Source organism: Typopeltis vanoorti, chromosome 14 (genome assembly GCF_054136105.1).
Source record: "Typopeltis vanoorti isolate ZY-2024b chromosome 14, IOZ_Tvanoo_1.0, whole genome shotgun sequence".
NCBI lineage: Eukaryota > Metazoa > Arthropoda > Arachnida > Uropygi > Thelyphonidae > Typopeltis > Typopeltis vanoorti.
The window spans coordinates 59,596,980-59,624,454 of record NC_143562.1 but is presented as its reverse complement, the minus strand read 5'-3'; the positions used below and the strand labels follow the sequence as shown (position 1 = coordinate 59,624,454).

Genomic DNA, 27,475 nt, shown 5'->3' with positions numbered 1-27,475 from the left:
TGTCTGATTTTTGGGAAGTTGAGGGATTACCCTTATCAGGTTTATATTTGTCAAATGATTTTGGAAAGTATGGATGGCCAGTGTCCATCTCTTCCTATGGAAAAAATATTCAGTACATCATCTAATGTGTCAGGATCAGTTGGTAAATTTAACTTACTTTCAGTGGATACTGAAATATCCATTTTTTTTTTTTCCCTCTCCTGTGGAAATGTCTCGTGATTTATCTTTAAGTGATATCCTAGTCATAATTTTTGACATGTGGGCTCTCATCAAATTGAAGTATTTTGAGAATTGTTTCTGGAGTGAGACTATAGATCATGCAACTGATGTGCCTCAACAAAGAAGCACGCATGATCATGAAGTTCAGTCTGATGAAATTATCTGATGGTGAAATAGACATACAAGTTTGAGATGCTGTTTACATTTTTTTAACTTCCACTTTCTCAGCCTAAGAGAATCTCAGGACAGGTGTGGTGATGGTTAACTTCCTTTTTTGTATCCTGATATTGTTTATTCTGCTTTAATCTTTTGTATTTATTATTTTTCATCTTTCCACTTCTGATATGCATGGGAGTAAGCTGGAAGATCTCCCTGACAGTTGACACATTTAGCTTTCTTTGCAGAACAAAATTTATTATCATGCTCATTATTACCACATCAGGCACAGTTGGTAGAGCCATGACAGGCAGTTTCCACATTCCATATTTCTGACATTAGCAGATTAAGGATGTACAATCTAACATGACAGTTGAGATACCCTGCTTTTACAGATGTTGGAGGAATGATATCAAAAGTAAAGATGATGTTCCTGGTTGGAACCAGGTGACCATCCCTACATATCACGATGCACCTCATACCTACTCCCTGACCTTTAAACTCTGAATATATCTTTTCATCTAGAACATCAAGGAGATCCCATTCTGATATTCCTTTACAAAAATTGAGCATTTTATGAGGTGTTACTGTGATTGGTATTCCATCTATCGATGTATTCCCAGAACTTTTTTTTTTTTTTTTTTTTCAGAATGTTGGTGACATGATGTTCCCATAAGTAATATCACTAGAAACATACTTTGTTTTGGGAGATCCTGCCAATCGTTTTAAGCTCTTCTGAATAAAGAAAGATGCCATTTTCCCTATTGGATTTCACCTGTTGCACAGATAATCAGAAACACTGGTACATTGATACTGGTATCATGTCTTTTGTTTCTTACTTCTGTTATCAGAAGTTTATTTTGCACTTGGTTAGACTATAATAAATTTAGCTTAATCCTTTATCCAAGTGTAAGTAAACAAAGTTTGCGCCTGATAATATCTTCAGGACTGAGTTAAGGTGATGCACCACTTTGGCAACTTGCTGCAAAGGTGGATCAAGCTCTCATCACTCCTTGTCTCAGTATCTCCCAAAATGCAAAGCACATCTCCTTGCAGACATGTATACTGCTATGCATTAAGGGAAGGGCCACTACCCATACTGGTTTTGACCTTTGAGATCTCGTCAGTGGGAGGCAAACCCAGAAGTGGTGATACTAAGGCAGAAGCAATAGGAGAGGTCATATTTACCTATACGAGTTGTCAACAGGTGTACCACCTTTTTATTAAATTACTCAAGATTTAGAGAAAGATGTTGGAAGTTTATTTTGCACTGTTTGCTTACACTTGGATAAAGGATTAAACTAAATTTATTATACTTCTGTTATCAAATCATGTATCTACAGTATCAGTACTTGGTTGGGACCTTGTTAGGATCCCTGAAACATTTAAGGATGAAGAATTCATGCTCAAGGGTTTTTTTTTTTTGTTTAGCATCAGAGCTCCCCACCCATCAGTGTGTGTGTGGCTCTATGGCTCCAGTCAAAAGGCTGCGGGTTCGAATCCAGGGATGGGCATTCATGTTTGCAATTGTCTGTGAAAATACTAGTGTTGGTGGTCGGTGGTAGATGGCATTGGTGTAGATGAAGGTAGTTGTGGTTGGTGGAGATGGAGAGTTGTAGTGTAGGTGCCCTCCCTTGATGACTCTTTGGACTCCCTGGAGGTGTTATGTAATAATAATAATAAAACCTATGACAGTTCCATTGTAAAAATTATCCTATTGTTTTGGTTTTGTAGACTTGTCTGATTTTTGGGAAGTTGAGGGATTACCCTTATCAGGTTTATATTTGTCAAATGATTTTGGAAAGTATGGATAGCCAGCGTCCATCTCTTCCTATGGAAAAAATATTCAGTACATCATCTACTGTAGACACTATAGCTGCAGCATTCCACTCCAGTACCACAACAAGCCTTATATCCTCACCACAGACCATGGGCGAAAGACTTACTGCAACACTGTTGACCCTTGCAGGCAAGCCCACTAGCCAATTGATCCTAGCCAAGTCATCAAGGAATACCCATCTTGCTGAAGAAAAGGCCAATCCCCCCTTTCCAAATGTCCACAGCCATACTGCATGGCAGATATAGCAGCCATGCATTGAATCCCAGTGATGGTCATCTAGAAGAAAGGATAGCAAAAAAATAAACTCAGGAGAAATAGAGTGAAGAATACAGAAGAAAAGTAAAGAAAAAGTGTTAGAATGAAAAGGACCAATATCAACATTGGGATGTCCAATCTGCCTTGAACAGGCACCTCAACAGGGAGAAAAAGAAGAATGTTACTAATACTGTAGAAGCTTCTGCTCAAGGCTCACTCTCTTAATGAATTAAATGATTAGGTTATTATATATGATATCCTGGGATTCAAAATCTTTGCAAGTTGATTTGTATTTCAATTTTCTTTTATTTTAAAATTAGGAAATAAATCACTCAGAATCAAAAGAGTAATTTACAAATGGCACAGACAGGACTCCACAAACCAAAGTAAGTCTCTAACAGGTGTATATTTTTATGTATTTTTTGGAGGGCCATATTATAACCGGGGGGTGGATGATGTGGGTATAAGTTTTGTGTTAGGCCAAGTTTTTACAATTCTCTTAATAATTTGGAGATGGTGCTCTTTTAGGAATTAAAAGCATTTCTATCAGTTACTTGATGTGATATGATGTCTTAAGTTAAAATCTTTCTATTGTATTCTAAGTATTTAATAGTTCTAGTAAAGATGATTATTGCAATCACTTAATGCTCTCTGCATTCTTCAGCAGTAAGATTACTCAAGAGTAATCTTACCGCTGAAGAATACAGAGAGCATTAAGTGATTGCCATAATAATCAGGAGGTTTACCTGTTGTTAACATATGTGCTACATCAAGATGAATTTATTAGCAACTTAGGTAATGCTCATATTCAAATTCTCATATGCCTCTATTTCTATAATTCTGACAGCAAGGATTTCTTTGATTGCTATAGCAAAGTTGAAACCCTTAAAGGCCTAGGCTCAGTAATGAGATGCTGAGGATAAAATTATTACAATATTTTCTGTTTGTTAGAGAAGAGTTTGTTCTTATCTTCTGACTATATAAAAAAAAACAAAAAAAAACACTTTTTCATGAAATTAGTTTCAATTTGATCAAATACTTTTTGTGCTGAAAAATCATATACCGTTGATAAAGTGGTCCATAGTCAAATATTAAGGGAATCAAGTTCAATTTTGCAATTCTAAAATATTTTTATTAATTTTATGGCTGCTATTTGTTCTCAAAGCAAAGCTTGACTAGTTTAATGACTTCACTGAATGCAATTCTGCCTTGATTTTAACAAAGGTGGTTTAACTTTAGTATTCCAGCATGCTTCCACTTATCCAGTTTCTTTGCTGTTTTATGCTAATTCCAAAGATCTGACTGATATGCTTATGCAGACTTAATAATAATAAACTTTAATGGTTTATTAAAAAAAGATGTTTAAAAAAAAATCAAGGATAAAAATAACAAGATAAAGAAAGTAATTTGCATAAGGACATAAAATATCAATCAAGCATTCAAATATTTTCACCATGCCTTCTGAGCACAGTCAAACATGCTTTTCTTATTTAATATTAAACCAACTGGGTAGTATCGGAGTATTTTTTTTTTTTTTTGGGATAGACTTGAACTGTCCATTCTTTCGATATGTTCAATCCACTTCTTTCAGTACTCATATATACCATTTGAGGATATAGAAGTCAGGGACGATCAAGGAAAAGATGGAAAGAGACCGGAACAGGCCACTGGGCCTAAATCCTTGTCAGGATGATGATGATGATTTATTATTACAATTATTTAATTTAATTAATTTTGTAGTTGCTGATTTAAATGTAGAATCAGACAGTTTGCCTGTTCTGAGGGAGGAAAAACCCAAGTTTCCAGGAGAAAAACCTTCTACCTCCGTACGAGACTACCTAAACTCACTTTCAGTTGAAAATCCCTGATAAAGGTTCTTAGCGTTCTAGACGGTATTCAAACTTAGGTCTTTCCAACCAAAGGGCATGGTCGAAACCAACTAAGCTATAGAGGCTCTCTATACAGAAAAGATTAACAAGAAAATTTACAATGACTGCATACCCTACCAATAAATTGTTGTCAGCATATAGAACATCACATTAAAAGCAATAGCAGAGTCAAAATGGATTAATTGGAAAAATACTAAGCCTAACAGAAAAGTTGAACTTTCTGATTATGAAGGAGAGAATAGAAATTGCAAACGTTAGTCAAATGGGAGGCAAGGAAGAAAATGCATTCTCATGGATATGAATTACTTTCAAAAGAATATCATAATTAGAGAGAGATGCCTTTCATGGTGTCCAAAGACAAAAACTGTTATGAGCCATTGTACAGAATGCATCACAAAATTTTAGTGCAAGTCTGTACAACAAATGCTTGTGAAAAGAAAACTGAAAATTACAATTCTAAACAGAGATAATAAATAAATGCAAAGATCAAGGGTGGCAAAAGAGATAAATATATAACAAAGCTTTTCAAATATGGAAGAGAAACAGAGCAGGAAAATAATAAATACCATGTGTCAAAAATTCTTTTAAAACAAACTTATCTTCTACAAACAGTACTTTAAAGATAGCTCTCCATACTATTCTTCAATGAGGTAAGGACAACCCAGTTACTTCACACTACTAAACAGTCCTACTTCTTTCTTACAAAAAATTAATTTCACCTTCTCTTACCTAGGATAATATCCAGAATGCCAGACACTAACAGACTTCCCTCTCATAGAAGTTCTATATATTTATCTCTAGCATCCCCTGGAACAATTACATCAAATCAATAGCTTCCTTGGCTTTTAAAAAAACTTAATTTTTTACACTAGTATTCTTTTACAACTATCCAGATAGAAATCCTTTTATAAATCCCAAATTGACTCAACCTTGGAATTCTGTTCTACATTTTGAGTGGTACACCAAAAACTTACTTTAAAACTCTTGATGCTGTCAGATAAGGATAGTTTGTCTAACCAATGGCTGCTCTATCATACTATTAGTTCCTGATGTTGGAAAAGACAGAAACAGATGGGTTTGGTCCAATGAACTAGCATTCATAATTTCTTTGTTTCTCACTAGGCCATTTATAAAGTGGTTGCTCAACATTTCTTTATATTTCAACTGCAAATTCAGTAGACTTGCCTTTCTCACGAAGTGTTTTACAATGACTATAACCTCGAGTTACTGAAAGAGAGTTTCATATGCTCTGCAACCTCCTGTGTGTGTGTATTTCCCCTCATGGCAGATGTTAACTATTCTACCAGTCTGTCCAAAGCAGGACAAACTAACAGACACAAGGCACTTTATTCAAACAAAAATGTGCAAGAGGATGAAGACGATCCTTAGGAAATAAATGAAAGCAGCTAACTGAATGAATGGGTTGAAAATGCTATGGAGATTATATTTATGGAGAACTCTGGCTATCTTTTCTGATTTACCCTGAATGTAAGGGATGAGAACAATTTCGCTGTGATTTTGTGTTGATTGTACAAGGGATAGAGTGTGCATGCAGTATTTTTATCTCTGTTAGAGATAAAAAGATTGTTTTCAGGAATTGTATCATTTGAACAAATAGCCCTGGCTCTGTGCATAAGTGTTTGAGAACAAGAGTGCCAGGGGAACGGTCGTATTTTCAGGGAGCTCCCGAAAGCTAAGTACAATTTTGAATGGAAATTAGAATAAATGTTAAAAATCATAACGTAATATTGTCTAAATTTGGTAGCTTGTTGTGTCTGTGTGATTTTGGTGTAAATTCCGTAAATTAATTTAGTCTTTGCTCAACATCTTTAACGATACGTTTCATATATTTGAATATGGCGCCAATGCGACGTAAGATAATGGCGTCCAAAAATACGACGCCATTGTTCAAAAACTGTAGTGTGAGAGAGTTTGTCCGGTGTGATGTGTGTGGAATGTATGCATTCCCGAATGAGTCTGGAGTATGGGTTGAAAGTGATAGTGGTGGGAGAATGTGTAGAAAGTGCATGCAAAGTGAGGAGTCGAAGTATGTGTCAGGTTGTGAGACAGTTATGGTTGAAGAAAGCCAGAATGCGAGTGAAAATAGTGGCTCGATAGGGAATTGCGGTGTACAAGATGGCAATGTGAGCGGTGATCTAAGAAAGAGTGAGAGCAATTATACAGAAAGAGAAAATGGTTTGAATGATAAAAAAAATGAGGAATTATTTGTAGGAAGTGAGATTGCTAGGCTACGCGCAGTGATACAAGATGCGCAGCGGCAATTAGAGCACCTGCAAAACTCTTTCCAGAGTGATTCGGCTAACGGAAATAAACAGCGTGGGCGAGTTTCCGAAATGAAGGAGAGAGTATTGTATGGTGACTCGTTATTAAGAGGAGTAATAGATGGGAGTGTAACTAAATCGTACTTGCCGGGTGCGAAATTTAAGGATGTAAGCGAGAGCATTAGAGTGCAAAAACAGAGGGTGAAAGAAATAACAATTGTGGCTGGTACGAATGAATTGAAAGGTGATAAATTTTTTATGAGAGAGGACTTGAAAGTATTGTTAAAGGTAGCGAAAGAAAAGAGTGACAGAGTTAGAATGGTGAGTCTGTTACCGCGGTATGACAGAGAGGAGTTTAGGAGGAGGGCCATAATCGCAAATGATATTATGCGCAGGTTATGCGGACGGTGTGGTGTGGAATTTGTGGACGTGTGGAATGAGTTTGATGGGCGAAAGGACTTATACAAGATGGATGGACTGCATTTGAATGGACTTGGTGTGCGGAGACTGGAAAAAGTGTTGCTGAATGAAGTGAAAATGGATGTGCAGAACCAGGGAAACTAGAACTACCAAGGAGGGGGGGGGGAAGTGGATATCCAGACATCAGTGAGACAGTTGAGTGTAAAAATGTATATAATGTACCTGAGCCAGCAATAAGGACAAAAAATGGGAATGGGATATTTAGAATAACGCATCAAGATAGGGGTGGGACAAAGGGAACACTGCAATTCATGTATACTAATGCCAGGAGTATTAGGAACAAGAAGGAAGAATTTTTGGCCTTGATTGGCTCTTCCTGGCCACAGGTTATTGGCATTAGTGAAACATGGCTGACGGAAGATGATATAGTTAGTGGGATAGAATGTGTAGGTTATAGTATGTTTAGGAGGGACAGAGAGAATAAAATTGGGGGAGGGGTGTTATTGATGATAGCTGATGAACTGCAGCCAAGGAGAATTGAAGTATTGCAGGATAGTGAAAGGAGCTCATTTGAGGCTATTTGGTGTGAGATTGAGACTGGCAGAATAAAATATACAGTTGGGTGCTGCTATAGACCAGGTGATGGAATAGATGGTGGAGATGGTATGCATAAACAAATTGATGAAATGAGTGGAAGGAGGGTAATTATTATGGGGGATTTCAACTATGGTAACATTGATTGGAAGGAGGAGAGGACACATGTGAGGAAGGAAATAGATTTTATTCAATTATTAAGGGATAACTATCTGAAACAGCATGTAATTGAAAATACTAGGGGTGTGAGAGTGCTTGACCTGGTAATAGTATCTGAGAATTTGACTGTAATGAATATGACCATGTTGCCACCTATTGGTGAGAGTGATCATAAGGTCTTGACCTGGGAGGTGGCTAAAGGTGTGAAATTTGTGATTAAGACAGGGTATATATGGAATTACCGTGCTGGCAAGTATGACAAGCTTAGGAGATTGCTTGGATCAGTGCCATGGCATGTACAACTGCAAGGGCTGGACGTCGATAGAGCATGGGAAGTGATCAAAGAGCATTTACAAGAGGTTATGGCTGATTGTATACCTAAGGTCCGAATAGTGAAACAAGGAGGGGATAAATGGATGAATAACACCATTAAGCTTGAGCTGCAAAAAAAGAAACAACTATGGAGGGAATTTAAAGAAAGGGGTGACCTGCAGGCACACGAACGGTATAAAGTACAGGCTAGAAAGGTAACGAGTGTGGTAAAAACAGCAAAAGCCGATTATGAAAGGAAACTAGCTATGCAAGCAAAAGAGAATCCCAAACAGTTCTTTCAATATGCTGCAAGCAAGAAAAAAACTGTACATGGCAAAATGATTTTAAGGAATGACGATGGTAAAGAGTTCACTGAACCAGTCGATATAGTGGAGTTACTGAGCGCGCACTTTGCAAAAGTATATCATCCAGGTGGTGACGTTGAAAAAATGAAGGAACCATTAGTTTATATGGGAATTGTGATGAATGAAGTGGAGGTGAATAGTCTATTACAGAACCTTAATGTGAATACATCTGTGGGATTGGATGGTATACCGGCACGGGTCTTGCATGAAGCGGCTAATGAATTATCAGTGCCCTTGACCATGTTGTTTAATCTGAGTCTCAGGTCTGGCTTAGTCCCAAAGGCGTGGAAAGAGGGGAAAATAGTTCCACTGCATAAAGGAGGATCCAAGACTATGGTTGCAAATTACCGACCGATCAGCATATCAGGAGTCGTTGTCAAGGTCTTGGAAAAAGTAGTCAAGGGAAAAATACAGGAATGGATTCATGAAAATGAGATACTGTACAGAGGACAGCATGGCTTTGTGAAGGGTAGATCATGCCTCAGTAACTTGCTCAAGTTTTATAACAGGGTGACGGCTGAACTGGATAAGGGAAATGGGTTTACAGTGATACTGCTGGACCTGGCAAAGGCGTTTGACAGGATACCACATGGAATTCTAATCCGTAAACTACAACATATGGGAATGGATATAGGGTTGGTGAGATGGATAGCTGGGTGGTTGATGGAGAGATATCAAAGAGTAGTTTATTCAGGAGTAGAGTCCAAAAAACGGCCTGTGACTAGTGGTGTGCCACAGGGTTCTGTTCTTGGACCACTGCTGTTTAATCTGTTCATTAACGATATAGGGAATGGTCTAAGTGGGACAGTTCATTTGTTCGCTGATGATGCAAAGTTGGGTAGGGCGATAGTGAATGCAGAAGATGTCAAAGTCTTGCAAGATGACTTAGATAGATTGGAGTTCTGGACTAAGGAGAATGGATGTCAATTTAATGTGACAAAATGTAAGGTTATGCATTTCGGAGTGAAAAGATTAACAGCAGTATACCACATTGGTGGAACTGTACTCCAAGAGATTGATGAGGCCAGGGACTTGGGAGTGTTGGGGGATAGGGAGATGAAGTTTAGGGGGCACATTGCGAAAGTAGCTAAATCAGCTCATCAACTCACTTGGTTGTTGAAAAATACCTTGACGAGCAGAGAAAAACAAGTTATTGTACCTCTGTACCGAGCCCTGATAAGACCTCATCTCGACTACTGTGCCCAGATTTGGTCACCTCGGTTCCTTCTTGATGGGGAGGAGGTTGAGAGGATCCAGAGGCGAGTGACTAAGATGATAGCAGGTCTATGGAATGCACCATATGAGAACAGGTTGAAGATTTGTGGGTTGCAGAAACTAGTTGATAGGCGAAAAAGGGGAGATATGATTGAGACATTCAAATTGCTAAAAGGATTCTATAGGATTAATTCAGATGATATTTTTGAGATCAGGACTGGTGGTGGGAGAACTAGGGGACACCCATGGAAGCTGGGCAAGAGCGTGGTTAGCAGGGGTGTTAGAGCTGGGTTCTTTACTTTTAGAGTGGTAAATGAGTGGAATAAGCTGCCAGAGTCTGTTGTGGGTGCTATGACAGTGAGCGAGTTCAAGGCAAGGTATGATAGATACTGTGAGAATGTTGAACAGCTGTGTGAACATGATGTTTAGGGCCTCCCTCGATGAGTCTAAGGACTCCTGGAGTAGCCCGTGGTAATAATAATAATAATATTACTTATGCAAATACTTTCCTCTATGTGTGGGTTTTCTATAAATGGAAAAGGATAATGGACTATTAGGTAGTTATGCCATTAGCATGTCTCTAGAAAATGGACAACTGTTACATTCTTTTTCTATTGTGAAGTATATTTTTGGATGTCAACTGTTTAGATGCCTAAAAAATTTGTCTAATTTGTCTAGTCCATGAGGCCAAATAGTAGACACATCATCCATACAGCATAGCTAAATTGCTGGTTTATTTGTACCTGTGTTGAGTTATGTAATTTTCAAAATGTTGAATGTAGAGAAATACACTTAGACAGAAAAAGTAACAACTGCCTTCCCTTTCTAGAAACACAAGTGACATGACTGCTTAATAGTTCATTACCCTCTTCCACTCATAGAAAACCCCACATATGGGAAGTTATTTACATAAGTAATCACACCACCCATTATAATAGTTTGGCATCCTCAAAGTATGCACACAGAGCCAAGGCTATTTGTTCAACTAACACAGTCCTTGAAAACAGAGCCCAAGTACTTTCACAACACTTTTTTTTAACCAATGGCTACAACCCTTCTGAAATAAATAAAATACTTCATGCACTCCTCAATCCCATGAGAAAACACACAATATCATAGCAAACTATTCCATTCCTTATATTAAAGGGCACATCAGAAATAATAGCTAAAGTTCTCCACAAATATAATTTCTATGTCACTTTTGAACCACTCATTCTGCTAATTACCTTCATCCATTCGCTTAAAGCTCTACTTCTTCCTCTTGCACATCCTGGGGTCTGCAGCTCCACCTTCTAGGTAGATCAGTTAAAATCCACCATAAACAACATAAAAATTACAACTGTGATCATCTATATGGCAAGATGACACTGGCATATTCAGGTTATGTTTCTGATTATAATTCTGTGACAGAGATGAAAATGCTAAAGCATTATTTTTATGACAATCCTTGAAATGTAAAACTATAGCACATTAATTGCTGTTGATATGCTAAGGATCAGAATATTTTGGAACCCAATTATGGAGGTCAAACATGGTGTTTTCATGCCATGCCATTTCATGCCTCCAGTAAGTAGGTTCTGCATCCCGAGATGTTCTTTACTAATTTCAGCCAGGTAATTCTTGGTCTTCCGGGTCTTCATTTTTCAGTTGGAAAAGCATTGATTAGGACGTTAGGAAGTTTGTCTGCATCCATGCATACAGTGTGTCCAAACCATCTCAGTTGTTGTTTTCTAATTTTTTCTATTATTGTCTTTTAATACAATAGTTCTTGTGATGTTTGTTTTCTTTTCTATCCAACTTGTTCTATTTATTTTTCTTAAGCATTACATTTCAAATGCCAGCAGTTTTTTCTCCTCTCTTTTTTTAACTGTCCACGCTTCTGCTCCATAGATGACTGTTGGTATAATTATTGATTCATATAATTTGATTTTGGCTTGCTTAGATATCTTGTTTATTTTCCAGATTTTCTGTAATTTTCCCATGGTGGTCCATCCTGTCGCTATTCTGGGTTTGATTGTTTTGAGTTCATCTAATGTTTCTGTTAGTTTTGATCCAAGGTATATGAAGTTGTCTACTTGTTCTCCGTTTAGGGTGGCTGGGATGGTAGTTCTGTTCCTCCCTATTTTCATCACTTTTGTATATTTATTGTCATATGTTTTACAGGTTTCGTTTAGCTTGTTGATCAACTTTTGTAGTTCATTTGGGGTTCTTGCAAGAAGGACGAGATCATCTGCATATTTGCTATTATTTATGTTTAAACCATTGACATTGATTCCAGGCTCACTGTCTACTACCTTCTTTACAACTTCTTCTAGATATATGTTGAATAGGCATGGGGATAATGGGCATCCTTGCATTACTCCTTCTTGGATCTCTATGGGTTCTGTTGTGAGTGTGTCCTTTTTAATTATTGCATTTGTCTTAGAGTAATATTTTATCAGAAACTGTATTATATATTTGTCTATTGCTTTATCCAGTAGAATTTTAAGAAGGATTTCTCTGTTGATGTTATCAAAACCTTGTTTAAAGTCCACAAAACAACAATATAGGTCTTTATGGTCTTCCCAGCTGAGCTCTGCTAGTTGGTGCAATGTGAAAATTTGGTCTATTGTTGAATAGTTTCCTTGGAAACCAGCTTGTTCTATGCCTATCATTTTTACAGGTGTTTTTTAATCTATTTTGTATAATTCTTATGAATATTTTATAGGTGTGTGAGAGAGTAAACTGATTGATCTGTAATTTCTGCAGTCTCTTTTGTATATTGGGATGATCTTTGCAGTTCTCACTCATCTGGGATCTCTCCTGTTTGTAGTATTTTATTGAATAGGGTTGTTAAATATTCTATTGATATGCAGCCTCCATATGACCACAGTTCAGTAGGGATAGTATCAATGCCTGGTGCTTTATTGTTTTTCATCTGTTTTATTGCATATCTAACTTCTTCTTGTAAAATTTTTGAGTGATCATTATTTTCTTCTATTGTTGGCATTGTAGTTTTGTTTCCTTGGTGGAAGATAGTCTTAAAATAGTTTGACCAGATTTTTCTTATATATTCAATATTCCCAGTTTCAGTCAACTTGTTGATTATCATTGTTACTGCTTTTGCTGAGAATTCCTTTGTAATTTCTCTTATAGCATCATGTAAGGCTTTTAGGTTGTCTTGTTGATATGCTTCTTGGAATTTCATAGCTTTTTCTTCTAACCATTTTTCTATGATATGATAGTACTTCATGAAAAATTTACCTCATTACTAACTTCCTATCTACAATTTTCCTCAAAATCAGTCTGTTACTTGTCAAGACTCCAACATCATTATCAGATCTTATATTTCTATTGTCTAAGGCACTTTGTGCCGTATCAATCCACCTATATTTTGGTCTTCCTCTGGGTCATTTTTCCTGCCAACCTGGCAGAGAACACTTGTTTTGCTAATCGTTCCTCGCCCATTCTGTTCAAGTGACCATTGAACCTGAGATTAGCTCTGTTAACGCATTTCTGGATGCTGACAATGTCAAGTTCTTTCCTAATATCCACGTTTTTAATATGATATTGCTATTGATGCCATCTGTTCACGCCTATAATCTTTCTCAGGACTCTCATATCTGTGGTCTCTATTCTTTGGTCAAGTGTTTTACTTCTGACCCAGCTCTCAGATCTATACGTTAAAACTGGTTTGAACAGTCTTCTATACAGTTAATTTAGTGTACAGACTAATTTCTCTCTTATTCCATATGAATTTATTCAATTGACTTCACACCATACCAGCTTTGCTGATTCTGTTGTCTATTTCCATATTTAATTTACCATCTTCACTAAAAATCATGCCTAAGTAGCTGAAATGTTTCACTTGTTCCACAGTTTCCCCATTCAAAACACAGTTGACATTTTTAACGATTCTACCTATTTTCATTGTCTTTGTCTTTTTAATGCTGACCTTCATACCATATCTATTACAACAGTTATTCAATTTAGTCAGGGAATCTTGCAAACTTGTAGTGGATTTATTTAGAAGTATAGCATCATCCGCATAAAGCAAAGAGCTGACATCAACATCTCCAATTCTGATATCATGTTTAATACCACTTTCTTTCATAATGTGATCCATATAGATAATGAATAACAGATGGGATAATGTACATCCTTGTCTCACACCAGATTTAACATTAAACCATTTTTCTGTACTTCCTTCAATTCTAACTGCTGACTTGCAACTCAAATAAAGACTAAGTATTGCTTGATATAATGCCCCATTGACACCATATAACTGTAGTGTATTGAATAGCTTCTCTGGTGGCATCTTGTCATATGCCTTTTCCAGATCAACAAAACTGAAATACAGATCTTTGTTATATTCCAATGCATATCAACTAATTGTCTTAAAGTGAAGATCTGATCTTGACGCCTCTATTTGGCCTGAATCCAGCTTGTTCTTCACCATTTCTTCTCAACCATTTCTCAAGTACACTGGCATAAATCTTGCCTGGAACACTCAGTGGGGAAATACCTCTGTAATTCTCACATTCAGTTTTATTTCCCTTTTTATAAATGGGTACTATTAGAGCTCTATTCCAATCATCGGGAATTCGTCCCTCTGTCCAGGCCTTCTGAACTATGCAGTGCACCACTGCAAGATTTTTATAGCACCATACTTCAGCATTTCTGGTCGAATATTATCTACTCCTGCTGCCTTTCCACATTTCGGCCCTTTGATGGCTTCTTCTACTTCAAGTACGGATATGTATTCCTGACTGTATGCCTGTTGAGTGTTTTTTTATCACTGTGCTGTCACTGCTTATTAGCAATTTTTCGAAGTAATTACTCCATACTTCAAGGATATCTTTTTCTCCTGTTTTCATGTCACCTTTATCATCTCTAACTCCTTTAACAGCACTCTGTCCTCCATTTCTAAGCTTCTTCAACAACCTCATGAATATCTTACCACCTTCTTGATATTTATTTTCTATGTTCTTGCCAAAGTCCTCCCATGACTTTTGTTTAGCTAGTTTTACACAATGTTTATCTTTCTTACATTTGTCTCTGTATTCTCTAAGAGCACAAGCTGGCTTGTTTGCCAGGAACTTTTGATTTGCTTTCTTCTTTTCCTTCATTGCCTCTTTAACTTCCTGTGTCCACCATGGAGTTCTAATTTTTCTATCCTATGCCTCTCTGGCTGAATCGATAGAGGTTTTTTCCAAGGCTTTCCACTGAGTCTCTAAAGTTTGGTTCCTGTTTTCAAACTCTTTCATTTTTTCTTCAATAATCTTTGTGTATTTTAGTCTACAGTTCACATCTGAGAGCTGCTCAACTTTTATTTGATTTAAAACTTTCTTGCATGCTATTCTTTTCAATATGAAATTCAATTTTATCCTGCTCAAGACTAAATAGTAATCACTTCCAATTTCAAATTCTCTGTACACTCTGGTGTCCTGCGCCAGGGAGAAAACATCACTATCAACAATAACATTGTCAATGAGACTTTTCTTATTCCTTGCCTCTTCTCTCCATGTGAATTTGTGCACATTTTTATGTTGGAACATGGTATTAGTAATAACCAATCTATGTGCTGAGCAGAAATCAAACAGATATTTGTCATTATTATTAGCTTTGCTCTCTTTTCTCCAAATTTTCCCAAAACATTTTTGTATATCTCACAATCACTTCCTACTCTGCTATTTAGATTCCCAACAAACACCAACGTTTCCTTTTTCATTGTGTCAGTAGCTTTCTCTAGAGCTTCAAAAAATTCCCCCACTTCTACCTTAGTAGAGCCTTCTGTAGGACCATATGCACAAATAAGTCTCATTGTCCAGTTCCCCATTCTGATATTTGTCCACATCACTCTACTTGACACTGCCTACCATTCAAGAAGATGAGCCTCGTATTTTGTGTTGAATACAATGGCTACTCCTTCTTTTCCTTGATTGTCATTGCCTGAATATAACATTTTGTATTTAATGCTCAGAAAGATCTCATCAGTTTTTGTCTTTTTTGTTTCAGTCACCCCTATTATGTCGATCTGGTACTTATCCAATTCCTTAGCTAGCTCCATTTCTTTGCCATTCAGGCTTCTTATGTTGATAGTACCGATCTTTAACTCTGGTGATGTTGAGTTGGGGTGTGCTTTCAGATTTGTTCCAGTAGCTGACTTTTTGCTGTTCGCCCTGGTTCCCTGGCGAAAACAATGGGGCCTTGTTTAACCGAGCGACGCCTCATTCAGCATGAAATTTTGTCATTTGTACCATCATTTTGTATATTGGTTTAAGCCAATAAGAATACAATTTGGTCGGCTAAATCCCAAATTGCCAGCCCATCCTCGTTCGTTCAGTATCCAGGTAGATACCCAACAGGGTGCATCACGAGAAGGTGAGGATTGGACATTAGGTCAGAAGCCCTGGTCGGTCTCCGCATTCCTTTAAAGGCTATATGGAGGTCTCCTCTCAGTTATACAGCTTTGATCCTTAAGCACCCCAGTTACTTTATCCAGTAATCTTATTTAGGCTACTAGACTTGGAGAGGAGGTTATGTATTAAACTATTTCAATAAATCAGTGAACTTATGTGAAAAATCCATTCTGTATTTAATGCATCATTTCTGTCTGTCAACTTTTTTTTTTTTAATTTAAATTATTTTATTTACAACTCTCATTTATGTAAAGTACTTGTTTTTTTTTTTTTTGCTTAGAGACAGCCATGAATTAATTTAAAGAACACTATGATAAGGCATTATTATTATTATTATGTGACACCTCCAAGGACTAATTGTGGAGGGCACTCTACAATTCTCCATCTCCACCACTTAATGTTGTATATGTTAGTGAGGATCATGTAATATCTCAAGACTCTAGAGAAAGGCCAATAATAATACTTCGATCAGGAAAGGGTACATATAAAACTATCATAACCAAAATACGAAAGAGCAATGTGAAGTAAAATTTACAGTTTATTAAAATAAGAAAAAATAATTAAAAAAAAAACAAATTGTAACTTTGAACTTGGATTATTGTGAAGCAGATAAAGTATAAATTACTCGGTAGAAATTTTTTAAACTTGGTTACAAATTACACTTGCCAAGAAATTATATTCTTTATTAATCCTTTACCCAAGTGTAAGCAAACAAAAAGTTTGCATGTGAAGATTTGCCAGAAATTATATTCTTGTATAGGTATTATTTCTGGGAAAATTCCCATGTTACTCTTAAAATCTATTATTTTTACGGCTATTATAGCCTGTTTATGTTTAGAAGTGTTCCTTACTTTAAATACATTGGCTTTTTTTCTCAAGAAACTTTTAGGGCATTATAAGTGTATTTTAAAGGAAAATATAGCAGAATAATTGAGGAAGAAAATTTTGTACATACCTGGTTTAGATCCTAGGATGACTTCATTCTCCATATTTCTGCAGTTATGCTGTTAAAAAAAAGGGGGGGACGTGGGGGAGTGTTTGACACAAGGTAGGAAAAATAATTTTGAAAACCCGGGTTTTTCTAAAATAATATATATACATATATACAGGTTACACTCGTATAACGTGGTACTTATACCACGCGGTACTTTACAATGTAGTTTCGATATAACGCGGTCAACAATTTCTAGTAACCCCCTTTTTTTTTTTTTTTTTTTTAATATTTTTCACCGCGGGACTTAAAAATCAAATTTTATCTTCGTTAAATTTGTGTCTGCCCATATTGCGCAAGTAATTATAAGTATTGAATTTACTTTTATTGTATCACTGAATAAGGTACTGTACAGAGGGCTTTTGCAGTCTGTGTCATTCTCAACAAACAGTGCAATTAGAGACAGAATAAAAACTGCGCTAACTAATAAATAACATCTCGCCTCTCACAGACACTACACTGTATAGACTTAAGCAAAACCATATGTTGCACCGAAACACAGTATCTAACTAAAAACTATTGTCCAATTTTTCAATTATGAAATAAGTGTTTTTTATTGCATTTGAAATTCTCGTTGTCATTATGACAGATCACAAAGGCGAACTTAAAATGAAAGACTACCAAGAATTGAAACATGCCATATAATGAATGTGTGAGTTCACCTGCCACCTCAAACACAAACAAGAAGCCATAAAATTCAACCAAGGGTTGAAACGTTTGTGTGAGTTGAGCCAGTCAGTAATGAGAAGTTCCATCAGAACGATAAATGACACCCTGTTGTGAATGTGTCAAAACTAATAGTGAATGTTGTTATGACAGTTTCAGATGTTATAGAATTCGATTGAAGAGAATTAGCATTTCAACTCAACACTTGTCGGTTGCTTTTGTCCTTGGGTCATGCAATCTTTTGTTAATACCGCACCAAAATGTCTTTATAGCTGCTGTCTTGTGTAAAACAAAATTCAGCTTGTACGTATTTTAACAATTAAAAAAAAAACTTGAATAATTTATAAGCGTATAAAAGGATATCACCTGTAAATCATTGACGTGCCAGCAAAATTCTCAGATGTGCCAGAGGTTCGCCATCTAGGGTTTACTGTATAAAGTGTTTATTGTTAAAAATTGTCTTCGTTTTCTGCCAGGAAAGCGCATTTAAAATCATAAGTGTGTTATTCTCAAGCAGAGCAGTTTATTTTCTGGTGAGTTACATACATATGTTTTTTTTTTTTTTTTTAATGTAAAAGTTTATTTTTATTGTAATGGCCACTGCAACGAAAGGGAAAAAACCAACATTGAAGAGGAAATGTAAATGTGAGGAGTTTTTAATCTATTTTGCTTCACCTTTTTTTTTTTTTCTATATCTCTCTTCTATCTCTTATATATCTTATCGTCAATTACCAAATCTTTAATTTGTCTCTTTCCCTTATACAACTCTATTAACTTTAAACTTATATCCTCCTGTTCCTTATTTTTACCTCCAGTATTCCTATTTTTATTATACCAAGGATCTCTAGATATTTATTTGAATTAGTGAGTGCACCTCAGGAAATCCTTTTATGGCATTAAATATTACTACTTTCAGTAGATATCTTACATACAGTCGTGGCTATTCCTTTATCTAATTCTCATATTAATTATCTATCTTCCCCGCTCACAAGCTCTGCTGTTTTTTTAAGAACAGTGCATTAAAGAACTAAAATATCAGGCAACACTCTATTAATATTTAAACAACAAAATTTTAATTCACATAAGACAAATTTTACACTGCATTTTCAATAATAAAAAGAAACATCACAATTCAAATCTGCATAAATAGACAAGTTCCTGCATTTTCTCACACAAATCATATCACATATTTAACTAATTTTCTTAATATCATGTAAATCATGTGTAAATACTGAGCAATGGTACTTATTACTTAAATGTTAACTCTTACTCATCGAACACATAAACAATATCTTTTACAGACAATTGCTCTTTCCTTTCTATGCTGGGAATATTCTATAGGCAAATTTCAGCAAACAGTTATACTATGATTTAATTCAAACTACAAATTCCTGACACTTAATTACTTTATAATCTTTAACTGTTAGATATGCCTATTTAGATCAGCCTCTACTTACAGTCCATTAATAAGTGTTCTCTTAAAAAGCTCAAGGAAATTTAACAAACGGGTCAACTCACTTTATAGCTGCTATCCTCTGTGTACTTGGCTTCGAACTGGACTTCTGTTCCGTGTCAGGTTTTTCAATCCCTCTTTACGCCGGCAATACGTCTACTAATGTTTCTAGGATACTCTGTCCTGCCGCACTTCGGGCTAACATTATCAGTTTGTGGAATGCTTGCATGCGCGTTGGATTAACGGAGCAATTTCTTCCTTCTGACAACAGCTCCCGTCAGAAGACTCGTCAATTTGTCGTCAACTATCAGCTTTGCCTGGTAGATCGGCTCCTCGTCATCTTTCTTTCAGATCACTGGCATGATTTCTCCTGTAGTCGCATACTCGATGGCCTACATCTGCCGGACAACCGTTGGCGACTTCTCAATCACGACCTCTGGATCATTGACGAAAATTTCTCGAACCGATGATGCGATCTTTTCACCCACACCTTTTATTCGGTCACTTCCGAATCCTTGTGCGGAGATATGTAAACCCCGAACATTTTGGCGAAATCCCGATTCTTTTCTTTGACTGACCCTTCCTTTGTTTTTCTCCTATCCCTAAATCCTATTCGTTCTGGCAGCAGACATTCATTTGAAGCTTTTGTCGGCCTACCTAGCACTGACCTTGAGCTTCCCATGTAGAATACGCACAAAGTTTGACGTCTTTACAAAGCTCTAAAATTATACTGTTTACTAATGGCAAGGTATTGCCTTAATACTACACCTTCTAGAATATTCCCTTATTTGGCATAGAGCAATATACAAATTCCCATTGGGATTATTTACATATAACATATCTATTTACAAGTCACAATTCTTACTGGGCTTGACCTTGGTAAACTTTATGTAAAAATATTTAGACTTCTTATAGCTACATAAATATTTTTATAGAAATTCATTTCTCTCAAAGAAAAAATTAAAATCTTGGATCGGTTGAAAATTGGAGAAAAACCAGGAGTCGTTGCAAGGATTCTGAATTTAAATGAATCAACAATTTGAACAATCACACAAAATGAACATAAAATCCGAGAAAGTGTTATTGCTGGGTCAACGGTAAGGGCAAAGCACATTGCTTGTGTTCGCAATATTCTAATAGAAAAAATGGAGAAATCTCTAATGATTTGGATAGAAGATTGCACTCAAAAGAAAATTCCTTTGGATGGACACGTTATTAAGCAAAAAGCTCTCAAAGTTTATAAACATTTAAAAGAACTTGATCAAGAGTCTTCAAGAAATCTCTCAGCATGGATTTTCTGCCAGTAAGGGTAGGCTCGAAAACTTTAAAAAGCGGTTTTCTTTGTATAATCTTAAAATCCAAGGAGAATCAGCATCAGCAGATGTTGCAGCTGCCCGGAAATACCCAGCAGAACTTCTAAAAATCATTAAAGAAGGTGGTTACAGTGCAGACCAGGTGTTCAATGCGGACGAATCTGGGTTATATTGGGAAAAAAATGCCAAAACACACCTATATTTCGAAAAATGTAAGATCAGCTCCTGGATTCAAAGTTTCCAAAGATAGAATTACTCTACTGTTTTGTAGTAATGCATCAGGTGATTACATGACAAAACCAATGTTTATTAACCGATCTGCAAATCCTTGTGCGATGAAAGGGCTCGACAAGTCCATCCTACCTGTTTATTGGCAGGCCAACAAAAAGGCATGGGTTACAGCTAGCATGTTTGAAAATTGGTTTTTCAAGTGTTTTGTATCCGATGTAGAAAGTTACACAAAGAAAAAGAATATAGACTTCAAAATTCTACTAATTTTAGATAACGCACCAGGCCACCCAACAAATTTAAGCCATCTGAATATTAAAATAACTTTTTTGATGCCTAATACTACTTCACTTATTCAACCACTCGACCAAGGAATAATATCAACATTTAAGTCATATTATATTCGGCAAACATTTCAATTAATTTTGGAAAAAATGGAATCTAATCCAAACATGACACTGCCTCAAGCATGGAAATAGTTTTCAATATTGAATTGTGTAAAAATTATTTCTCTGTCCATTAAGGAATTACACCCCTCCACGCTGAATGCTTGCTGGAAAAAAAAATGGCCTGAAGCCATAACGGAACAAAATTTCGTACCTCCAGTGGATGCCGAGCTACGTCGTATAATAAACGTTGCACACATTTTTGGTGGAGAGGGCTTTTGCGAGATGGTTGAAAACGAAATTAGTGAATTAATTGATGGAGAAACAGATTTAAAAGAGGAGGAACTGGTACAATTAATAGATGGCGTCGAACCAAATGGTGGGGAAAGTTCTGCCGAAGATTCTGATTGTGATGAATCCGTTAAAGAATTCAGTTTAAAGAAATTAGCAGAAGGATTGGACTTGGCAAGAAAGTTAGGAAGTTATTTTACGGATAATGATCCCTCAATGGAGCACTCCGGAAAATTCACGAGACAATTGGATATTTGTTTAGCGCCATATTATGAACTTAATAAAAAATTGCAACATAGTGGAAAGCAAAGTCTTATTACTGACTTCTTGATGACTAAACCAGCCGAAGTATGCAATGAGAATTATACAAATGATGTCCAAGAGATTTCAAGTGGTGACGACCTCCGGCCACTTAAAGAACATCTACGAAATGTTATTTCTGAAGACTGTGATGACGATTAAAATATGCGCTTTATTTTATTGTGTCTAAAACGTTTATGCATTATGTGCAATGAAATTATGTACAATTTGTAATTTTTAGAATTTTATACTACGTATTTGTCATAGTTTATGTTTTCTTAACTTACATGAATTACCTGAATTAAATAAAAATATTGTTTTTGTTGGATATGTCATTGTTGTTTATATAATTAAAAAAAAAAAAAAAAAAACGATTTCTGAACCTAACCCTACTTTTTCTATGTGATCTATGTCTCGTATAATGCGCTTTATATAACGCGCCATTTCTATGGAACCTAACATCCGCGTTATACGAGGGTTACCTGTATATATTATTATACTTATGGACGATTTTTTGGGGAAGGGTTTTTATGGGAAAACTGGGGTGAAGGAGAGCATTAACGGGGTGCAAGCCGTTTCGGTCGTGTGACATCTGCTTATTTTAGAAAAACCCGGGTTTTCAAAATTATTTTTCCCGCCTTGCGTCAAACACTCCCCCCCACACACACACACGTTTCCCCCCCTTTTTAACAGCAGAAATATGGAGAATGAAGGCGTCCTAGCATCTAAACAAGGTACGTACAAAATTTTCTTCCTCAATTATTCTGCTATGTTTTCCTTTAAAATACACTTATAATGCCCTAAAAATTTCTTGAGTAAAAAAGCCAATGTATTTAAAATAAGGGACACTCTTAAACAAAAACAGGCTATAATAGCTGTAAAAATAATAATTATATTCATATTTAATACTTTACCAAATGTAAGCTGACAAACTTTGTGTGAGAAGATACTTCACAAACAAAGTTTGTTTGCTTCCACTTGGGTAAAGGATTAATTAATATAATTTCTTGGCAAGCACAAGTTATTCTGATTTCTAACAAGTATGTAACAAGGTATTTCTTAACATACTCACCAAACAAGTTTAAGAATCCAGTAACCCAATCTACAAGGAACATTGTGCATATACAATCTAAAAGAAAGAAAAAATAATAATATAAATATGAGTTTAGTGAATGATGTCCAATATGTATTAAAAAATTATTAACAGCCTAGTTTGAACATGACTGATAATTTATAATCATATTACTAAACTAAAAGTTCTAATTTTAGTTTCTAATAATTAAATGAACACTAAAGTAACAGTCAGGATTTCTAAATTCCTGACATTTTTTTTTTAATCTGCATAGATGGGAAATTGCAGTTCCCAAGAATTCTCAAAAAATTTCAAAATTTTATTTTATCGATTTAATGTTCATAATTTATGAAAATAAGAATTTCTGCTTATTCTAGTTCATAAACAACTATAATAACGAACTATATATTTTAATTTCATTTCAGACAAATTATGTAGACTACAACTGTATTAGAAATAATTATTTTAATTTCCCGATGTTTTGACCTTCATATTAAGGTCGTCATCTGGAGTGTATATACATAGCTATATTACATTTCACACAATATGCCAAAGAGAATGATCTATGATCTGATTAATGGTTATTCTACTGCCCTAACATCTAGTGCAAAAAATAAAATAAAATAAAATAGATATATAAAATACAACAAAATAACTACATCAAAGCTATATTCTATTTATGACAACATCAGAGAACAATTTCATATAGATATTGTCATAAATAGCATATAGCTTTGATGTAGTTATTTTATTGATTTATATTATTTTTCCCCACTAAATGTCAGGCCAATAGAATAACTGTCAATCAAATCATTGTCTCTTTTGCATATTGTGTGAAATGTAATATAGCTTGTCTCTGTATATATGATGACCTTAATATGAAGGTCAATTAAATTATCAGGAAATTAAAATAATTATTTCTAACACCATTGTAGACTCCTGTCTGAAATGAATGCTGATCTCCATGTAACACTAAAGGAAAAGATTTATTAGTATATAGGAAAAAAAAAAGTAAATTTTAATTAGTATTAGGTGTTAAAAAAATAAGACTCAACATTTAATTACTGTAAACAAAAAAAAAATATATTCAATTGATACAGTGTACATATGGGCAACATTATATGTTTATTGAAAAACGAAGCCTGAGAATAACATACAAGAAATTCTAATGCATGTGCTGATGCTAGAAACAACAAAAAAATAAAAATAAACTAACATTAAATTTACATTTATTGTTAAAGTAGAATTAAGCGGGGGGAAAGTGTTAATTGCTCAGATGAAAAGTTTGGATCTTTGTTTCATTACAAAAAGCTTAGATTTCAGTGTCAGTATATATACATAACTTCATTTCACTTCTTGGCAATGAACATACCTTATTTTATTGAACTGGCTTTGATTTTGCCATCAAAATGAATCTCTCTTGACAGCTTTGGAGATCCTCATCTTACACGCCAACGTCAATTTTTCAATTCTTCATTCATGTTATCCGTTTAAAACTCTTCTGCTGAAGTATAACTTTTATCTTTTTTTTTTTAATTTGTTCCATTATTGCATAAATTCATTTGTCATAACAAAAAAATATCATTTAAACAATTTAAGTTATTGGAATATTTAATGGGTGATAAATTTAACAAGTTGAACAAACTCAATCTCAACATCTGGGTGAAAATAAACCCAATGTCAGAAGTGAAAAACAGAAAGGTTGCCATAAATGTAAGGTATCTCAATGGAAAGGATATCAAACTTGCAGAACCGGAAAAGTACCACATGGATATAATTACCATCACTAAAACAGGTGAGATCTTACTAAATAATAAGTATCGGATGGTATACTTGGGTAACGTTAAACTCAAGTGCCTCCATAGTGCAAAATGGGAGAATGATGGTAAGTTGCGCCCTTTGATTGGAAAAGGCTTAAGTTCGATTCTGGTCATGATGAGAAGAATCTTTGTATGGGTTTTTTCAATTGAAAGTGAGTTAGCAGGGTTTTTTCACCCACAAACTCTAGTTTTCATCCTGCATACAGACAAATCAGCATTAAGTGTACACTCAATTTACAGACAAATACTAGCAGTGATAGTGTTAGTTGGGCACTATCACCGCTAGTATTGATAGGGCAGTAGATGGCGTTAGTGACAGTTTGGGCACTATCACCGCTAGTATTGATAGGGCAGTAGATGGCGTTAGTGACAGTCGCTGTATTTGGTGGATTAAGTTGTCGAGACAGAGCTGTAGAGAATGTGCCCTCCCTCAATGAGCCTTTGGACTCCTTGGAGGGGGTCATGTAATTATAATAAATAACAATAATAATGATGATCAAGGAAAGGAAGGAACAGAGACAGCAATCTAACACCAAACATGAAGATAAACGTTTTGATTGGAATGCAATTTCAAGTAGAGTTAAGTGGACAAACTTCCAAATAGTAAAATGGATGATGAAATATATTTGTGCCTGTGGTCCCACCAACAGAAGACTCTCCTAAAGAAAAATAGAGAAATTTTTCGAGTCAATAGCGCAGCCAGATGACAAAGAAAATGGAAAAAATGGTTCTTCTTGGAGATCCAAACAGAAGAGTAGAAAATGAACCACACCAAGTATATATAAACATTTTGGGAAAAAATAATGGTATGTATCTGCTGGATGGAAAAAATGAATTTATAGTTTCAAAATTATTTTTATTTTTCAACATAATCTCACTTAAGACTAATACATTTATTCCAGTGATGCTCCAGTGCCATTTATCCTGTCCCTGTAGTGGTTCTCAGTAAGATCTGCAAAATGCCCCTCTACAGCTGCAATCACCTCTTGATTCAAAGAAAACCGCTGACCAGCGAGGAAGAGTTTTAGTTTTGGGAAGAGATAGAAGTCAGAAGGAGCCAAATCTGTGGAATAGGGTGGATGTTCCAACAATTCATTGTGCAGATCCATTAATTTTCCCTTTGTGGGCAGGTGCATTGTCCTGATGAAAGATGATTTTTTTCTTCTACAAACTAGGTCTTTTCTCACGAATTTTTTTGTTTAGTCTGGTTAAAAGATTGGAATAATATTCCCCGGTTATTGTTTTACCCTTTTCAAGATAATTAACAAAATGCCTTTAGCATCTCAAAACACCAATTCCCTGACCTTTCCTGCTGATCGAATCGACTTTGTCTTCTTTGGCTTCTGTCCACTGTTTTGACTGCTGTTTGGATTCTGTTGTGTAATGATGAAGCCAAGTCTCATCCATAGTAATAAATCGACACAAAATCAGTTTTATCCTTGTTAAAACGTTCCAAGAACTGTTCAGAGATTTTCATGCAAGTGCATTTTTGATCTGCTGTGACCAAGCGCGGCAGCTATCTTGCGAAAGCTTTTTCGTATGCAATTCTTCCTGCAAAATATATCATACACGTTCTTTTGAAATGCCTATAGTCTCAGCAATTTCACGCACTTTGACTCACCGGTCATCCAATACCATATCGTGCACTTGATCAATGATTTCTGGTGTTTGTTGTTACACTTTTTGGACATCCTTCACGTGGATCATCTTCAAGGCTTTCACGCCCATGTTTAAACTCAGCAGCCCATTTCTTAATTGTCGAAAACAAAGGAGAAGAGTGCCATGAACTTTTATGAACTACTTCAAATGAATTTCTTTTGCTGTTAAACCGTCTTTTACAAAGAATTTTATAACTGTACGATATTCAATTTTATCCATTTCAAGGGATACAGACAACACTTTTGCTTCAGACAGCTATAAAAAACAAATGACTTGATAGAATGACTTGCAATTTATTTCACATGGATGCTTAGGACAGATGTACCAACTTAGAAAAAAAAAATCTTGCTGATAGTGTTACCATCTATGGTTGAGGCTGAGAACTTTTCAGCCTACCCTCATAGTCATTAATAACACCAAGTTCAAATATAAAAATGTGCACAAGTTCATGAAGAGAGAGAGAGACTACAAAATAAGAAAAGCCTATGCACTATGTCGATGTTGATATCTTAATGCTGATTCAGAATAAAAAAAGTATCAGAGGATTTGAAATTAGTGCTAAGCAACATGAGCAACTTTTTATCAGGTAAACTGCTGATTCAACTATACAAGCATTATTGAAGAAAAATGAAATAGTTCAAAAACAAGAACCAAACTAACCTAAAAAATGGTAACAGCCAAAATACTATCAACAAAATTCTCTACAAGACCTCACTAAAAAAACAAAGATAAACTGGACTATAATAAACTGCAACCATTCCATGCATTAAAGGGATATCAGGCAAAATAAACAGAATACTACAAAAATACAACCTTAAAGCCACCTTTAAACCTCCTGAAAAATTAAAGAGCTTACTCATCTAAAGATCCACTCCCTCCCCTAGCCCACCCTGAAGTATACCGTATTTATTGCACCTGTAATCTACCCTATATAGGGGAAACAGGATGCACAATTCCTATCAGAAAAAAGGAACATAAACGACACATTAAATATAACAACTATGGTCAAGCTGGTTTCTCTGATCATGACTACAATAAAACTACATACATTTTACTGGAAAAGCACCTGTTGTTCACATCACACCAAAACATATGGACGTAAATTTAAGGAGGCCTGTGAGATTCTTATCAATCACCCTAATCTTAACAATAATGATGATCTAAAAATTCCAAGAATATGGAAGGTACA

General features: G+C 35.6%; 1 protein-coding gene across 1 annotated transcript in view; it reads right to left on the bottom strand.

Annotated features, from left to right (window-relative positions):
• Positions 1-27,475, bottom strand: part of LOC150099521 (small COPII coat GTPase SAR1B-like) — a 124,878-nt gene that overhangs the window by 72,841 nt on the left and 24,562 nt on the right. Inside the window, exon 2 of the mRNA XM_090404528.1 lies at positions 22,808-22,864. Coding sequence (XP_090260654.1) covers positions 22,808-22,850 — 43 coding nt within the window. The 5' untranslated portion in view covers positions 22,851-22,864. The remainder of the gene's footprint in view (positions 1-22,807; positions 22,865-27,475) is intronic.